The 17,993-nt window shown below is 47.7% G+C and overlaps 1 protein-coding gene across 1 annotated transcript in view; it reads right to left on the bottom strand.

The window, feature by feature from the left end:
- Positions 1 to 531: 531 nt before the first annotated feature.
- Positions 532 to 17,993, bottom strand: part of LOC146203363 (uncharacterized) — a 196,644-nt gene continuing 179,182 nt past the window's right edge. The window contains exons 5-6 of the mRNA XM_084585538.1: positions 12,964 to 13,112; positions 532 to 1,883 (exon numbers count right to left, since the gene is read on the bottom strand). Coding sequence (XP_084441664.1) covers positions 1,736 to 1,883; positions 12,964 to 13,112 — 297 coding nt within the window. The 3' untranslated portion in view covers positions 532 to 1,735. The remainder of the gene's footprint in view (positions 1,884 to 12,963; positions 13,113 to 17,993) is intronic.

The following is a 17,993-nucleotide window of genomic DNA, read 5'->3' as shown; positions in this document are numbered from 1 at the left end:
CTATTGACAAATTTCTCTGCATCCATCCGAGCGTGAGAAGACTGCTTTCGTACCACCAGATGTTTTGTACGAACCTAATTGTGATGCCATTTGGATTATGCAACGCTCCCACGACATTCGAGGGATTTATGGATACTATACTTCGTGGCCTAAAATGGGAAGTATGCATGTGTTACCAGGATGATGTCATCATTTCCGACAAGACCTTCCAAGAGCACAATGAGAGAATCTATATTGTTCTTGAATGCATCGGCAAAGCTGGAATCATTTTGCATTCAAAGAAGTGCCATTTTGGAGACCGACAAACTCTAGTTTTTAGCTTCCTCGTTAACAAGTATAGCATCAGGCCGGATCCGCAAAAATTGCTGTAGTATGAGGCTTCGAAAATCCACGCACCCAGAAAAGCCTCCGGAGTTTCCTCGGACTTTGTTCTTAATTTCGTCGCTTTACTGGTGGCTCCCCCCCCCCCCCCCCCCCCCCGCTCTCAAATCACCTACCCCCTCACTTCTTTCCCACATAAGGATTCGCAATTTGTATGGACCCCCGAGTGCGAATCCTCTTTCAATCTGCTCAAGTCGTCTAACCTCAGCACCACTCCTGCGCCACTTCGACCCTTCAGCTGTGACGGAGATTCACAGTGACGCTAGTGGTGTCAGTCTTGCAAATGCGCGCGCCTCTCCTCCGACCCTCTCATTTGTAACTAAAGATAACAGCATTACGAGTATATCAGGGCCTTCCGCTATGCCAACGGGACCTTAGACTAAGTTTTCCCATAAGAAGCATGCAGCCTAAATCATTACCGAGTACACTTTTTCTTTTCATTCATTGCTTTTAAGACGAGCAGGCCATATATACAGCAAACATAAGACACAGAGACTCAAAAGTTGCCTTATTTCCTCCGCATCGTTCCTTGTACTTCCACACATGCACCTGACTTATCAGAGAAGCCTAAATCAGTTCCCTGCCTTATGCCCTCTATAGCTTCAACATACTCACTCCCCATGCAGTTATTCATCACTTCGCCACTTCCCCCCCCCCCCCTCTTTCTCCCGCTAACAGGTATGTGGAGCCTACCCTGATAATGTAGCACACTTCCCATACGCCTCTCAACCCCATTGCCTGCAACACGGTGTACGAATATACAACATGCCTCACACGCAAATCCTACTACTCCACCCTCCCTTCGCTGCTAGAAACACATTCCCAGTTCCTCCTACTGTCCACGGTACAACACTATACTGACTTCCGATGGACTAAGTCACCCGCGTGTGGGGTAACCACGCCACTGCAATGACCTGCAACTTTAACTCTTCAACTAATCCAGCAACACGGAACCAGTACGCAAAACAAAATTTTCTCTCGCTCTCTCCTCCGTGTATTTCACGCCCCGCTTCAGGTGAAGTTATCGGGGAGCTTTCAGTATTTATACTCTACACATACCTTGACAAGCACGTGAAGGAACTTGGGTTCAGCATGTAGAGTATTTTGTACATTTCTGGCTGCGTGTTCCCGCATGCGTATTTAGGCCGGCGTCTTGCCGAAAAAAAAAAGTGAAGCAAACTCTGGGCCGTATGCGCAGTCTCTGACTAATCAAGAGGCCGACAGTGTCCGAGTCCCTTCTATGGCGGGCATGTCTCCAGTAGTGCACTGGAGACAAGCGAGCCTAGTCTACGTAGTAAGCACTCGTGTGAGAGCCTGCGCTCGGAGGATGTTCGCTGAGCGGTCCTGTTGCGGGTCACAGGTATTCCGGGTAGGCGACGCTGGACTCCCTTCTCGAAGGCACGGCTGTGGACTCCCTGCGGGCCGCCACCGCGGTTGAGTCTCGGCGCGCTTGTAGTGCCGACGAGTCTATTCGTACCGGCACAGGCGGCACTGGCGGGGGCCTGCGTAGAAGCAAAACGTAGTGCATTGGACCGAATCATTCATTCCGTCTCTACGACACCTCCTTCGGAGACGCAGCGATAGAAGGGAGGTACCAACTGTGTCGAAAAAAGAAAAGACCAATATTTCGGGGACCAAAGCGCGCAGTATACGCCTAAGAAGCAAACCTGGGCAGGGACTAGGCTTCTGTAAAAAAGGATCGTTACCCAGTTTTGAATAGCTCCAGGGCCGCAGCAGCCATGTGAGACGGATGCCATCACAGTGTTGGCACCACTGCAAGTTGCGACACCAATAGCAGATTTTCCGCAGATGAAAGACTACATCACCTCTGCAAACCTCCTTCGTTGCCGGGCGCGTCGCACCTCTAATCAGGCCATGCTTCCTCTTCAGCCACTGCTTGGTATTTCAATTAAAAATATTTTCTAATAGCATCCGGTCCTTCTATCGCCTTGATCCCTGCAGGAGAGGACCGAAGTTAAGCACTGGTTGCAAGAAATCTTTTACGAATGGACGGTGCATGATGGCTTTTTTTGGTCAGGGAACCTTGCTTTTCGCGGAGTAACTGAGATATATAATTACTCTGTTTCCCTTTCCGTTGAAGAACAAATGTTCTGCAGAAGGGGATTCACGCATGCGATTGTGTCGTCAACCCATCTGGCAAGGAGCAGAGCATCGAAGGCGAACGCCGCCCCGGGTAGCAGTGGAGGCTACTAGCTGGGCTTTATTTCTGTGATAATTCATGTTAACGCAAGTGAGCTTGCTTATCCGATACGTCAACGTAGAAACCACATCTGTTTAAACCCACTACACGGCGAATTAAGCGAGAAGCAAGGAAATAATTAGGATGATGCTTAAGTTGCGCCTAAGTGTAAATGCGATAACGTGCGTTCATTTGATCTTTTTTAGCCACGACGAACTACTACGCAATGACTGATCACTTTTCTTGGTAATTATTTTGGTATTTTAATTTTTAAATGTTTACTTTATTCTTATCTTTAGTTATTTATTTCTATACATATTTTAATTGTCAATTAATAATCACTCATTTAGGGTTTAAGTATTAACCATCAATCACCCATCAGACTTCCGATCCATTACCTAGCACTTATCGGTCAACTACAGACCTCTACTTTTTTATTTTTTTGCCAGGCTACAAGTGTTAAGGTACACCACAGGGGAGAAGAATCGATTTCTCGTCACCGCAAAGGAAAATAAATCTGTGCAAGTGAGGTTCTTTAGCAGTACCAAAACGACCATTAAACGAGCTATTCATTTTTTTTTTATTCATTTTGTGCTGACATCGAAATTCCAGCGGTGCTCAGTAGAAGGACGCCATGGCGGCTAAGCTGACGTTTCGAAAACCTTAAATTTTTGTACAACAGGGCTGGATTTTGAAGCCAAGTTTCCCGCAGCCTCTTGGTGTAGACGTAGTCGTAGACGGCGACATCCTCTACGTCGTGATATGACCAACCCGTGACGTCAAAAAACTATCGAGACGCTGACTGCGAGTGAGCTGCACTACAAGATTATCAATTCTATGGGGGCAATTAAAACATGCAAAAGTATGAAGTCGTCCAGCAAACAGTGATCACCTGAATTAAGACAGATGTAATAACAGTTTTATATTTTAGTCATCCAAATATCATGGAGCAATACTTAGGAAACATTAGTTATAAGTAGTCAAGTTATGCTGACTAGCGACGGCATTTACCAAAGCAGCATTTTTCAGAAAAGTGTTTGGTTAGCACCCTTGCAATCCAATCGAGCTTTTCTTCAGACCGCGAGAGCTTGCAAAGAACCCGTACAGACAAACGCAAATCGAAAGCACGGATTGGTCAGGTACCCGAGCGATATTATATGTAAATGCACTCAAGCAGTTTATGCAACCTGAAAGCGACATTGAAGGGCAAATACTAACTCGAACCCCTGAAACCAACGGCACAGGAGTACAGCTCACGTTAAGCTAGGACATAGTCATCACACAAAAGGGCATTTATGCCAAAAAGTATGCCTTTAGCTCACGTCTCGGTGCTTGCAGGCTAAGCGGATAGGAAGAGAAACTGCGAACAATGTCAGAACCAGCCCTTTGCACTGGCATGATGTACCACCGTGTATACTCGGGCTAGTGCAAAGCGAATGTCTAGTGGAAGCTCTACTCCTCGCATTGCAAATCCCAAGGTTGGCGCGTGTTTGACCTTGAGCCACCAGAGCTCAAGTGTGATAGGTTTTGACGTAACGCCTTGTGATCCGCAGTACCTCTCCGCAGCGGATCATATGGCGTAACGTCACACCTGCCACACTTGCGTCGCAGCTGCGCTCGCTCGGAGCCTTGCCGTTATGTTACCACGCGCGTAGGCTGCTTCACCGGCCGCCCCCTTGTTGCTCAGTCTCGCCATGGATGAAGAAGCACGTGCCGGTCCGAGCCGTCAACTGTGCCGCTCGTATCATTTTGTTTTTACCCAGAACAAACTTTTTCAATATTTCTCGGCTCACTTTTGTGTAAACTGATAGCGAAACAGAAGCACAAAGTTCTAGGGGGCACTTTGGACCGCTAAACTGCGATGAGGCGAAAGCCTCTATCGCGCGATGGTCCAAAGCCTACGGCACCTCTTTCTCTTATTTTCACTCCCACCTTCCTCCTTTTCCTTACGGCATGGTTCAGGTGTCCGCGGAGAACTGTGACGGATACTGCACCTTTTCTTTCCTGTAAACCAAATTGAATGCATGCTGCACTGCGTCTACTTCAGTTCGCTGTGTGGTGCGGCATTCGAGAAAACGCCAAATGAAAGGCGCCGCACGGACGCCTGGATCGGACTGCCGGCGGGGGTCAGCTTCATATGCGTGAATCGCCATGTGACGTCATCCAATCGTGACCTCATGGTCGTATGCGACGTCATCGTAACGTCAGTTCCGGTTATTAGACATGACCGGAAACGAATGCCGGTGGATGTGACGTCACACCGTTCCCGTGGCTATATCGACGTCCACGTTATTTTGATGCAATTCAATATTTATTACTATAAATAATTAACTAATTACTTAACAGCTATCAAACTTGGGTTCTAGGTTTATTTTTTTCTCCTCTATCTAAAGCAAACATTCCTTTTTCTCTTATCTTTATTAGTTCCCATTTAACGAAAGCGTTACGGACGGACGGATGGACACCCGTGAGCATGAGCCATTAAATGCTTTCGCCTTAAAACGAGATGGTACCTGCGAAAGGAACGGCCAACGTTCTAGAAACGCTGTAAAACAGTTAGTAGAGCGGCTTCCCCGGACATGCGGTGCTCACGGGTTCTAACGAGAAAGCTGTACATATTCTTCTGTAGCTGTGTGACTGTTCTTGTTTTATGATTCTATGCAGTTTAACGTTCCAGAACGACTAAGGCTATGAGAGACGCCGTAGGGGAGGGCTCCGGATATTGGACCACCTGGGGTTCTTTAGCGCGCACTGACATCGTACAGCACGCGGGCGCGAAGCTTTTCGCCTCCATCGAAAAGCGGCCGCCGGTGCCGGAATTCGATCCTGCATCCTTGAGCACAGTAGTCGAGCGCCCTAACCACTGCACCACCACGGCACGGCTGTAGTAGATCTGCTAGCCAACCTGGTTAAGTTGCTAAAAAAATGCTCTAGACAGGCGGTGCTTACGGGTTAGAGCCCCGGACCAGGACCAATTTTTCTTCAGTTATGAAGTTTCTGAAGAAGCAGCATAACTTTCATTTATAGGCGTACGGCTGCGCTTGGGTAGACGCCAATGAGAAGTAGCTGGATTAGCAGCTTAGGTATCACGCTCCCGACGCACAGAATGTCCAAATCGTCTCATATACATAACGAATTGCGCAGGACAGCCCTCAGAAAGGCAAGACAGGAGAAGATAAAAAACCGGGTTGTGGAAACGGAAAACCCCATTTTGCAAGCACTTCATAATGTATGCTACTGTCTTATTCGTCGTGTCTCCATACTCTGACGTCCCCTCTACGCATTAAAGGTTAACTGCGGCAGTGTGCCAGTGGGAAATTTTAGCGGCAGCACTTTGTACCTCTTTTTTTATCTACATGCCCCCGCACTATATAGCATCACACGCATTGCAAACCACTTTATTTACTCGTTGCTAACCGTTGTCAACCGAGATAATAAGGGGCAAGCTGCGCACATGATCTTATACTTTAACGGAAACAGCGCACTACGATCTGGGCAGAGAGTTTATAGAAGGCACGCGTACGCACGCACGCACGCACGCACGCACGCACACACACACACACACACACACACACACACACACACACACACACACACACACACACACACACACACACACACACACACACACACACACACACACACACACACACACACACACACACACACACACACATCGATTTTTCTTCTGGTTTCCGTCTTCTGGTTGCAAAGGATACAATATAACCTTCAGTTGTTATCGCTGTTCCTTGTTAAGTACCTCGGGGGACAGATTGCAAAGGGCGATTGTATTTTAATGACCTAGGTAATCAAGGCCGAGCAGTGGGCTTCAAAATTATTATTTAGAGAATTAAAGTAATGTTCAACAGCCTCAGAAAGGAACGGCAGTTTACGATAGGTAGCCAGGCGCTGGAAGTATAGAATAAACTACGCTTAGGGAAGGTAGTGACCACAGAGTCGGACCACGAAAGGGAAATAACTAGAAGAATCAGATTTAGATTCAGCACATTTTCCAAGCACTCTCGGGCCATGAATGTCAGTTTGCCAGTATCTCTCAAGAATAAAGTTTATAAAAGCTGTAGTTTTCTGATACTCACCTATACTGAGCAGAAAAGATCGAGGAAGCTTTATAAGGGGTGCCTCTTATGTTTAGGACTACACGGGGGGCTACGGAACAGAAAGTGGCAAGTGTAACGTTAAGGGACAGGAAGCGAGTAAAGTTGACCTTAAAGGTAACTCGAAATAATGATATTCTAGTCGAAATTAAAGGACATCCGCACGATCGGGGCACGGCCACTCAATGAAAACGCACCACTACCAAGTGCGTCTTCATTGAGCGGTCGTATAGGCAGGGCATGCAAAGCAAATGCAGTGGATGGTCGCCAAAGGCAATTAACAGAATTCCAAGAAAATCAGGTGGCGCCAGATGATTATCGAATCTAGGCCAGTAGCTTCTTTCGGAGTACGAGGTACGAATACCTTATGATGGCTTAGATTTCTTCATACTAAACCACAATTCACTGAAACAGGAAAGATCTCACGGTGGTGGTGCCCTCACGAAACTGGATCAGAAGACCGCATAGCTGTCTGAAGGACTTGAGAGGATGGCTCTGATATCCCGCAGGAATTGCACAGGCGGTGGCGCTTCGTCCCGCCAGGTGACCTGGCAGCCTGTGCGTTTAATGTCAAGAAAGTCCGCGGGCCACGGGTGCGAAGAATATATAGTTTAAAAATTTAGGTCTGACGATAATTTTTTAACATTTCTCACCAATTATTTTTCTTAAAGCGCGTAGCGCCAACAGTATTGCACCTGCACTTCCCCTCTCGTCTTCGATTCTTGCCGTGTGCACCTGACCGACGCAGGGATAGCTTCGCTGGCCACAGCTGGCTCAGTCGTCGTGATCATATACCTGTCGGCATGACGGGCCAGCTGTGCCCCTTGAAGACTCAAGCAATGAAGCTTTTAAACATGGGCTGCGAAAGTTTTACCTAGAATGGCTGAATAACATTCGAGAGTTAACACCAACAAAATTGTAGTCGCGCATAACTATGAGCGCTCTTTCCGAGGCAGGAGCACTGAAGTGTTGGTAATAATTGCTTTCTGCAACCTGGATGACGTGGAAGAGTGTCTGGAAGGAGAGCGCCCAGTAAAATACACACGATTCCAGGGCTCAAGCCATGTATACTGTTAGGCCGTATCTATGCTTCCGTCGATATCATTCCACAATGCGACAGGAATGAAGCAGTAGCCGTGTCGATTGCATACCATTTTTTGGTTGAGTGATGCATTAAGCGTGGAAATGAGTTTTCGTGGCGAATGTGGAAGTTGAATAATAAGCTACTTGAGGAAGAACTTTATATTCGTGAAGTAAGACAAGAAATAGCCAAAATAGACCCACATAAAAGCATGCATAATGGGCAGCAGTGGGAGCTCTGTAAAGAAGCCTTAAAATTAAAAACAATTGAGAGAGTTTCTATCATATACGTCAAGAAGAGAAACAAAATGAAGTGGAGTTGAGCGCACTGCTTCCCAAAATACTAAAACAGGAATGCCGAGCGCCAGATGAATGGATAGAAGACATAAGAATAACCCACCTGCCACCAACCGGCCGCATCAAGCCGGCTTTCTCTATGCACAGTATAGTGACATGAATAGCTGCAACCTGGGATAACATCACGGAAGGATTGGTCGCGCACTCTTTCAGCGAGTACTAAATTTATAATGCATTTGATGAAAAGAATGCTCTGTGTGAGGAGGACAGTGGCAAGGAGACTAGCGACCACACGGACAAGTGAGGGGGGGGGGGGGGGGGGCTATTTTGTTATTTTTCAGTCGGGTTATATCCGAGGAAGGTTTTCATCATTTTAGGAGCTTTCAAAATTGAGGTGTCGGCTTAGAATCGATCCCGGTCTGTATTCGAGGAAATACGGTAGCTAGGCCGGTGGATGAAACTGGCAACTTTGCTGCGACAAAATGACCGTAGTCGACAAAGATCCTGGGCAATTATTTCGAGGAAGATCAAATCACTTTGCCCTGCAGTGGGTGCCGTTAGGCTAATAACCTAAATGATGAAGTGGAACATGCAGCAGATAACAGCGACTCATATACCGAACGTTCAAAGCTCTTCACTCGATAGAATTATCCATGATTAGTCGGCGGCTTGGAATCCCTGCGAAATCAACATAGACACTGGGAACAAGGTGTAGTTGATCCGTTTAGACAGACTACGGATATTCTAACCCCGAAGAGGCCACTCTCACCTAGAACGCAGCTCTTATGAGCTAAAAAAATGCCTCTAAAAACTAAAGGCAGATGTCGCCATTCGCGGTCGATATCGCAAATAAACTGCGTGCTCCGGCACCATTTTTCTTTTATTTTTTATTTTTTAGTGCGGATCCCAAAAGCAAGGCTTCACTGCCATTCAGTGCAAAAACAGCGGCAGTCAGTCCTGTTCTGTGGGGAGGTCCCAAGTTGCACATATTTGCCAGGAAGATTTTTGGCTTTAATTTCTCAGCCAAACATTCATTTTTACGCGATGTCCTTAAATACGATGTTCTGCAGAAAATCCGGCATTGTGAGCGAAAAAAAAAATACGGCCATGGCTCTGGCAGGCGGTAGTTGGCAGATGACAGGGCCTGGTCGGCGGGTTATGTGACGTCGCGAGACCACGTGGCATGTCAACAAGCCATCCGCCTGGCGGCTGAGGCCGTGAAGCGACAATGTATCTTCCCCAGACCTTAGTTTGCGAGGATCCCGAGTAGGGCTCCCTTAGGCCTGCGTGCCAGAGGATCCAAAAAGGAGCTTCATTTTGATGGAAATAAAAAAGTTTTGATGATTATGATGATGGCAGGAGTTGCGAGCTCGGGCTTGTACTTTCATGTGGGTGGGTAAGATGGAATGGAGCCTTCCAGGGCCCCTTGGCAATGAATAAGACAGAAACGAGGCTCGATAGATATTTACGTCGCGCGGACTATAACGTAGGTAATGACTTTATATGCTACTGAATATATGTGAGATGATAGAGGCAGAAATTAATTATTACAAATTAAGTGAGGATCAAAGTGCATGTACGCGAACGATGATACGCTAGAAGAGCCGCAAACGAGATCGAATAATGATATCCCGTCATATCTTGTGTCCTTCATATTTTATTTCTTTACTGCCAAAGAATGCTAAGGTGCCCAGAAAGGATCAATTGTATCAAACAACCGTAAGTGGGTGGAGCTTTCTTCGGTGCCCTTTTGAATCCAAAAAAAAAAAAAAAAACAGCGCGAACAAACGGGGACGACAGGAAGAAAGAACATGAACAAGCGACGACTCTCAACTAAAGTTTAATCGCAGAAAACACATTTATATAAGGTACGCAATAAAACACCAAAACCAGACCGCACGTATTACTATGTGATGTCCAGATATGCAACTTCGCAGTCACGCAGCAGCAGGGAAGGTTTGCTGACACACAATCTTTCTTTCTTAGCCATATTATACGCCTCGATGATTTCCCTGGTCAACTGGTCGGGGTGTTTGTACAAAATGTCAGTAAAATGCAAAGACGGAAAACAGGATTGACACTCACGGCAATGATCAACTAGATTAGTGGAGTGATTAGATTCTAATGAGTTGAGATGTTCTCTGAGACGTGTGTTAATACATCGTCCCGTTTGCCCAATGTATATCTGACCAAAGGACAAGGGAATTTTATAAACTATCCCTTTGGAGCACGGCACAACTCTTTTATCGTGTTTAACAGCACAAGACGCTACAGATTTATTAGCATTGCGGAACTTATTTTCTACCACTGAACATATTTTATTGAGCTTATTAGGGGCCGAAAAAACAACATCAACTTCATACCTATGGGCAACATTTTTAAGACCATGAGAAAGGCGATGTACATAGGGAAGGACTGCGAACTATCTCCGTTTTTGTTCATTCTGTGAAGGCGGCAGCAATGCCGGCGATTTAAGCTTTTTTACTATTTTATTGCAACCCAAAGTTATAAGCTCAGCTGGATAACCTGCTTCCGTAAGTCTCTTAGCCTGGTTATCAAAACTTTGTTTCATAGCATGGTGACAGTATTTTGACAACGCAGAAGACAATGATGAAACAACAATTCTACATTTCACTACCTTAGAATGATGTGATTTATAGTTCAGCAGCGGTTTATTGGCCCGTGGTGCGTAATTCCAACACATGTGCCCTTTCCCTTCAGTCAAACACAAATCTAAGAATTGTATCTTGTTATCAACCGGTACCTCAGTGGTGAACTGCAAACCCCACGAATTAGCTTTGAATACTTCTAACACTGTAGACATGTACCTAGCAAAGTCCGTTTTTTCAATGAGAATCAAAAAATCATCGACGTATCTGAAAATTTGGGATTGTGTCCCAAACAAATCGTTCTGGATACCTCGATCCACGAATGACAAAAAAATTTCACTAAGAGCAGGCGCTACTCTAGACCCAATACAAACGCCCGCTTTCTGGGTATAGAGTGTGCCTTCCCATTCAACAAAGGTAGAGTTCACATAAAAAGACAACAGCTCAAGGAACCCAGACACTGAAATACCGCAAACACTTATGACTTGTTCCTTATCATTGTCCGAAGTGATGCAATCAAAAACAGCAGTAATCATTTCCTTGTGCGGCAGAGAGTAGAACAAATCTACCACGTCTACGCTAAAAGCTGAGCATGAGCCTGGGTTTTGCTCCTGTAAAAACTTGGCGACACACTCAGAGTTTGGCACCTTAAAAGGATCATTAATAGATAAAGCTGCCAAATGTTTCTGTAAATAGCCAGAAATTTCACGTTGCCAGGTACTCTTCTCCTTCACAATTGCCCTAAATGGTAATCCTGTTTTATGTGTCTTAGCAGAGAAGAAAATCTTTGAACAGTTACTTTTTGCCTTGATTACAGTGCCTTTAAGTCGCTCCAGATTCAATTGTTCAAGCAGTTGCACAGCCTTGCATTTTACCTTCTGCAACTTAGCCGAAATCGGCTGAAAGTTCTTCTCGATGGCTACTAATGCTTTCTCCGAAAACACAACGATACAGGTAAAACTACAAAAGAACCCTCTTTATCCGCAGTTACCAGTCGCAAGTTATTCGAGACAAGGAAGTTGATCAGTGACCCGGCTGCTTTTTTGGATGATGTATCACCAACTCGCCCGCTTAACTATCCTGTTGAACCCTTTTGAATGTTTGTTTCCGATGCGCTGGCGTAAACTTGCTTAACTTCTACTAATGTACAAAAAAAAAACGGCTTTCGATTTTGGGCACTGTTTGCGGCACTGTTTAATAAACTTTTCTTCCATCTTCTCACTCACTTGTTCCTCTTTTTTTTTTCCTGCTGACTGTCATTCTACTCTGTTCCTTTTATGTCCACTTGATGGGCGTGGTGGTCAAGTGACTTTGGCGTTCAGCAGCTACCCCAAGGCTGTGGGTTCGGTCCCTGCCATGTAAAAATGATCGTGTGATGTGCATTAATGCAAGCGTAAGTTAACGGTCCTCGGCTGATCTTATTTAATTCTGAGCCCTCAACTTTCGTGTGCCGCATAACCGTAGCCGCCGCTTCGGGGCTGATAAAGCTGGAAAATCGACAATTATTTCCGCTTGCCGCTAATGAGGTGTACGGCAAGCGGAAAACTGAACGCAGAAATTTCTGAAACGACACACCTTTCTTCCGCATTCATCGCCTTGCACGGGGATGTGAACATCAACAACCTAAAAAAAAAAAAAAAGCATAATGACTAACTAAAATGTCAGCAAGAGGCAACCGAGGACAGTCTTCAGAATCGTCCAGAAACGGTGCGTCCAACAAGCGCGACGTCATTCAGGAGCGTCAACGCCATTACTATAGCGGTGTGAAGACCTTTGGCGTTTGCGCGGTTAAACCAGTGATGTTGCGCTCACACATGTTACGCGATGGCGTTTGGGGCCATAAGAATGCAAGCAGCCATTCCCACAGCAGTGCCAGAATGTGCTGTGCAGGCGGTGTCCTGTCTCCTAGAGGAGTGGGAGCAATCCTATACCTACTTCCTCCAAACACCGAACTCTCCACAGCAACATAAACCTCGCACAACCGGCCTATCAAGCTTCTTTGCAAGGCGGGAGGAAACTTTCGAAACTTTCGAAAAAATGTCTTATTGCACAAGTTTGCTCCGTTGGCTACGCAGTTCATCAAATATACGCCAAGTATAAAAGAGGTGCGAAAAGGTCTTTGTGGACTAGATATTCGGGCTCGATTGGTTGCGGTGAATATGACACCGTTCAAACTGACACCACGCCTCTGCGCTTTCGATTTAAAGCATCTGTTCCGGTCACCGATTAGCTGCGTCGCGCTGCATCTGGGGGCAGATTGTTGCCGCTTCTTACACAATACCTGGATTTGAATTTGGCGACGCGCGTCTCGATGAGGAAGCCGCAGGTGGTCTCCTCCGCCGCATCGCCGGCGTCGCCGCCCGGCTTGTGCTTGAGCAGATAGCGTGTGGCCTGGATCAGATGCAGAGCCGAGGCGCCCAGGGCTAGGCTCTGCACCGGCAACAAATGATTCTTGTTAATGTGACTGCGATATTTGAGGAGCCCAAATCGGGCAGCGCCTTTGCAGCGCGGAAAGGTTTGCGAGGAATAACGCCCCAAAGACTCAGGCTATGAGGGACGCCGTAGCGGAGAGCTCCATAAGTTTCGACCACCCGGAGCACCTTAACGTGCACTTACGTAGCACTACGCGGACGCCTTGCTTTTCACCTCTATCGAAAAGCAGCCGCCGCGGCCGGGAGTCGATCCCGCGTCCTTAGGTTCAGCAGCGCCCTACAACCGAGCTGCCGCGACACGGCTTACGGAATGAAGTAAATCATTGCTTCCAAGGGAAGGAAAGCGTAGCAGGGGGCGGCAGAAAATTAGGTGGGCGTATGAAGTTAAGACGTTCGCAGGGGTCAAGTGGATGCAGCTCGCACAGAACCGGGATAATTGGAGGAATATGGGAAAGGCCTTCGCCCTGCAGTGGGTATAGTCAGGCTGAGGATGATGATCATGATTGCTAAAAGAACGTAGCGCTACTTATAGTAATATATATATATATATATATATATATATATATATATATATATATATATATATATATATATATATATATATATATATATATATATATATATTGTAAAACAGGTATTGGGCTCTGATATGTTCAGCGCCTATTGCTGAAGAGAACGACGACAAGCATGTTCAACGCGCGTGACGGGCAGGAAAGAAAACGACAACGAAGCTCGCTTCGACGCTCGTACGTGTGCTGACACGTCTCACGACTGATCGCAGAAAGTTCTATTGACTGTTGACGACGTATCGCCCAGGTCAAGGTCTTCTACAACAAGTGGTGGAGGTGCCAGCAATCCCCTCAACCTGGAGCATCGCAGCCGAGCTTTGCATACCTCTTCCGCGATGCCTGAGACCGCCAACCAACCGCCAACCCCATCACCTGTCATCTGTCCCGGTGCAGCGTGTCAGCGCGACCCAGCCATCTTCAGCGGCACCGAGGACACGGATGTAGAAGACTGGTTGGCGTCGTATGAACGCGTAAGTGCGTACAACAAGTGGAACGACACCGTGAAGCTCACAAACGTCATTTTCTATTTGAGCGACGTTGCCAATCTATGGTTTCGCAACCATGAGAGTGACATTTCTACCTGGACGGCTCTCAAGACCAGCCTGACCGAAGTTTTTGGCCGTCCCGCTGTACGTAAGCTTCGCGCCGAGCAACGCTTGCGAAGTCGGGCACTACAAACCGGCGAAAACTTCACCAGTTTCATAGAAGATGTCGTAGACCTCTGCATGCGCGTAAACCCTACCATGAGCGACGCCGAGAAGATCGGACACATTATGGAAGGCATTGACGATGACGCCTTCCAGATGCTCGTCGCCAAAAACCCCCAAACTGTGTCCGACGTTATAAACCTCTGCCAAAGCTTCGATGAGCTGCGCAAGAGGCGGCTTTCCACACGACGTGCTGGCCTTCAGCAGGCCACTCTTACCAGCTTGGCTCTCTCCGAGGACGGTGCCCAGGACCAGCAGTCGCTAATTCAGCACATTCAACAATTTGTTCGCGAGGAAGTCGCACGCCAGCTTTCCTTGCCCACCTTCACTTGCCCGCCAGCACCTTCGCCTGCGCCGCCGCTCACTCCCACTCTTCAGCGTGTCATACAAGAGCAGGTCGCTGAGGTTCTGCCTTCACCTCCTCAGCAGCCGTTGGTGGCGGCTTCTCTCACGTACGCTGATGTTTTGGTGCGGCCACCACCCCCTGTCGCCCCTGTGTACAGCCGGCCTCCCCTCCTATACGATCTTCACGGAAATCAGCAACCTCAGCAACCTACAATCCCCCCTTATCGTCCGGTTCTCCGCCGTCGACCACAGCCACGCCCTTCCAACCCCTGGCGCACACAAGACAACCGACCTATCTGCTACGCCTGTGGAGTCGCCGACCATGTGGCTCGTTTGTGCCGAAATCGTGGCCCTCGTCCCTATGACTATACACGTGAGCCAATGTACAATCTTCCTCCGTCCCCCTCGCCTGTGTTCCCTGAGCCTCCTCCGCAGTCCTCTTCAAGTTACGATCGCCGCTCCCACCGCTCGCCTTCCCCTGGCCGTCGTTCCCGTTCTCCGATGCTCCGCCGCCAATCAGCCGTTAACACGGAAAACTAACGGCTGCAGTTCCGGAGGCAAGAACTGCGTCATCAGGGACCAACTCAAGACCTGTTCACGTACCAGCCAACATTATTACCATATTCATCGAGGGAGTTCCTGTCGAAGCACTTGTAGACACTGGCGCAGCCGTTTCTGTTCTTAATTACGCCCTCTGTCGCAAACTCAAAAAGGTGATGACGCCGCTTCCTGCAATTTCTCTTCGCACAGCCAGCGCTCAGGACATTCAACCATTAGCCGCCTGCACCGCCCGCCTTGTTATCGACGACGTTCAATACACAATAGAATTCCTCGTCCTCGCCCGCTCATCACACGACCTTATCCTTGGTTGGGACTTCCTCTCCAATCATAACGCCATAATAGACTGCGCCCGTGCTCAACTTGAGTTATCACCCCTCAGTGACACTTTTTTCGACACACCCGCTGCTGCTGCAGCTACCGTGCACGTCGCAGAGGACACCGGTGTTCCGCCTTTCTCCTCAGTGCTTGTGCCTCTTTATTGTGCGGCTCTTTCCGACGCCACTGTAATCTACACACCTTCGTTACGATGCGCTGACCAAAAATCCGTGTTGCTGCCCCATGCTGTGCTGACAATTTTTCGCAACTCAAGTGCTATTTTTGTGTGTAACCCGTGCCCCTGCCCTACCACTTTACTTCGTGGCCAGTCGCTGGGTAGTGTTGCTTTGCTCGACTCCACGCCCACCAATCCCTTCGGCGATACCATCGCCAGCCTTCACATCAGCGCCATAACACCTATTCCTGTCGCCACTCCATCATCCCTCGAAGTTTTCCACCGGTCTATCGACGCTGGCCTGACGCCCTTACAACGAGCCCAGCTTGTCGCCATCCTACAGCGTTTCGCGGCTTCGTTCGACTCCCAGCAACATTCGTTGGGGCGCACAACTACCGTTACTCACCGTATTGATACCGGCACTCATTCCCCTTTGCGCCAGCGTCCGTACCGTGTTTCAGCCGCCGAGCGCCGCATTATTGACGAACAGGTGACAGACATGCTCCAGCGCAACGTGATCCAACCGTCGCACAGCCCTTGGGCGTCTCCGGTCGTCCTGGTCAAGAAAAAAGACGGTTCCATCCAATTCTGTATAGATTACCGCCGACTGAACAAGATTACGCGCAAGGACGTTTATCCTCTCCCTCGCATCGACGACGCCCTTGACTGCCTGCAGGGAGCTGAGTTCTTTTCTTCAATAGACCTGCGTTCCGGTTACTGGCAGGTGCCGATGGCAGAGGCCGATCGCCCAAAAACCGCTTATATATATATATATATATATATATATATATATATATATATATATATATATATATATATATATATATATATATATATATATACTTAGATTTGTACATAGCAAACGTCTTTTTTTTTTCTTTCTTTTTTTTATCCTTGACACACATTCAGCGGGAAAGCTGTATATGTTAAACGGACCGAGAAAAGCAACATGCTGAGAAAATTTTTTACTCAGGCGAAACGTGCAGTGTGAAACTATCCACGATTATTATTTGGATTTTTGTGCCGTAGCTTTTGTGCCTGGCCGGCAACAAAAACAGGCACATTGTTATCCACGGTATATAGTAAGGGGCTATTCCAGCGTGCCTTAACGCGACAGTATTGACCGCCCTGTTCTGCACGAAATTGGAGGGACACTCCTGAAGAGTAGAACGCAGTAGTGTCAGTTGATCGCTGTTCTAATTATTGCCTCGTGCATACTCACATAGGGCCTTGATTTTCGTTTCATAACGCTGGTTCGCTTACTGGTACTGGAGGGTTCGATATCGCTCTCAGCCTCCCATCTGATCTGAGAAGCTCGAGTTGAGAAACGAGTTGACGTTACACAACCCTACGGTCAACCTTTGCCAAGCCATGACAGCAGCCAGCTACCACCTGCTATGCCCGTGATTTTTACCTCGCACGCAAAGCCGACGCAGCATTTTCTGAAGCACCTTTAACGTGTGAATCACCGTCCAGTAACTTGATTTGTTTGAGATACCGCAATGGCATTGATGCCACGTGCTGTCACCACAAAGTTTGGTGAACAAGCCACATCGGGCTGCTTATTTCAGGTGGGTGGGTGGAAAAGGAATCAAGTTGTCAGGGACCTTGGAGGCCGAGTTAGGCGCGCTACCGCTATGCCATGCAGGTACGCTCGTACGACTTGCTTCGGCCGGGTCATTATATATCTGTGTCTGGTGGTCGCGCTTACGATCGGTATGTGAATAACGTGGCAGCTGAAGAATGTACATATTGCCGCGAAACCTTCAAAACTGTATTTGTTGATTTTTAACAGCCGCCTGCATGCGGGCTTATCACTGTGATCCTAACACGGGTATCAATTCTGTATCCCGTCTTTGTTCATGCTCGTTGTCGCGATACGACCCGTTATTTTCTTTGTCGCGAACGATGCGCCGAGATCTGTCTCAAAGATTCCGATCACTTGCGTATGTTTCTACAATGTTCCAGGTTGTGCTAGTAGTAGTTTGCGACGTTATCTAGATTGTTCTGAGCAGCCTTAAATTGAGCGTTGACGAGTGTGACGGGCATTCTTTGTTCGACGATCGACGAGCACGTTGCTATCGCCGTCGTCGAACTGCCTTCAGTGACGCCTACTCCGGCGGCCCCCGGATCCAACTCGTCCTCGGAGTCCCCGCTGCCAGATACAGGGCCCACGCGCCACGCTTCCAGCTGTGGTGTCTGGGGCT

The sequence above is a fragment of the Amblyomma maculatum genome, chromosome 1 (genome assembly GCF_055883805.1).
Source record: "Amblyomma maculatum isolate TAMU_Amacu chromosome 1, ASM5588380v1, whole genome shotgun sequence".
NCBI lineage: Eukaryota > Metazoa > Arthropoda > Arachnida > Ixodida > Ixodidae > Amblyomma > Amblyomma maculatum.
This window is presented reverse-complemented; position numbering and strand designations above follow the sequence as displayed.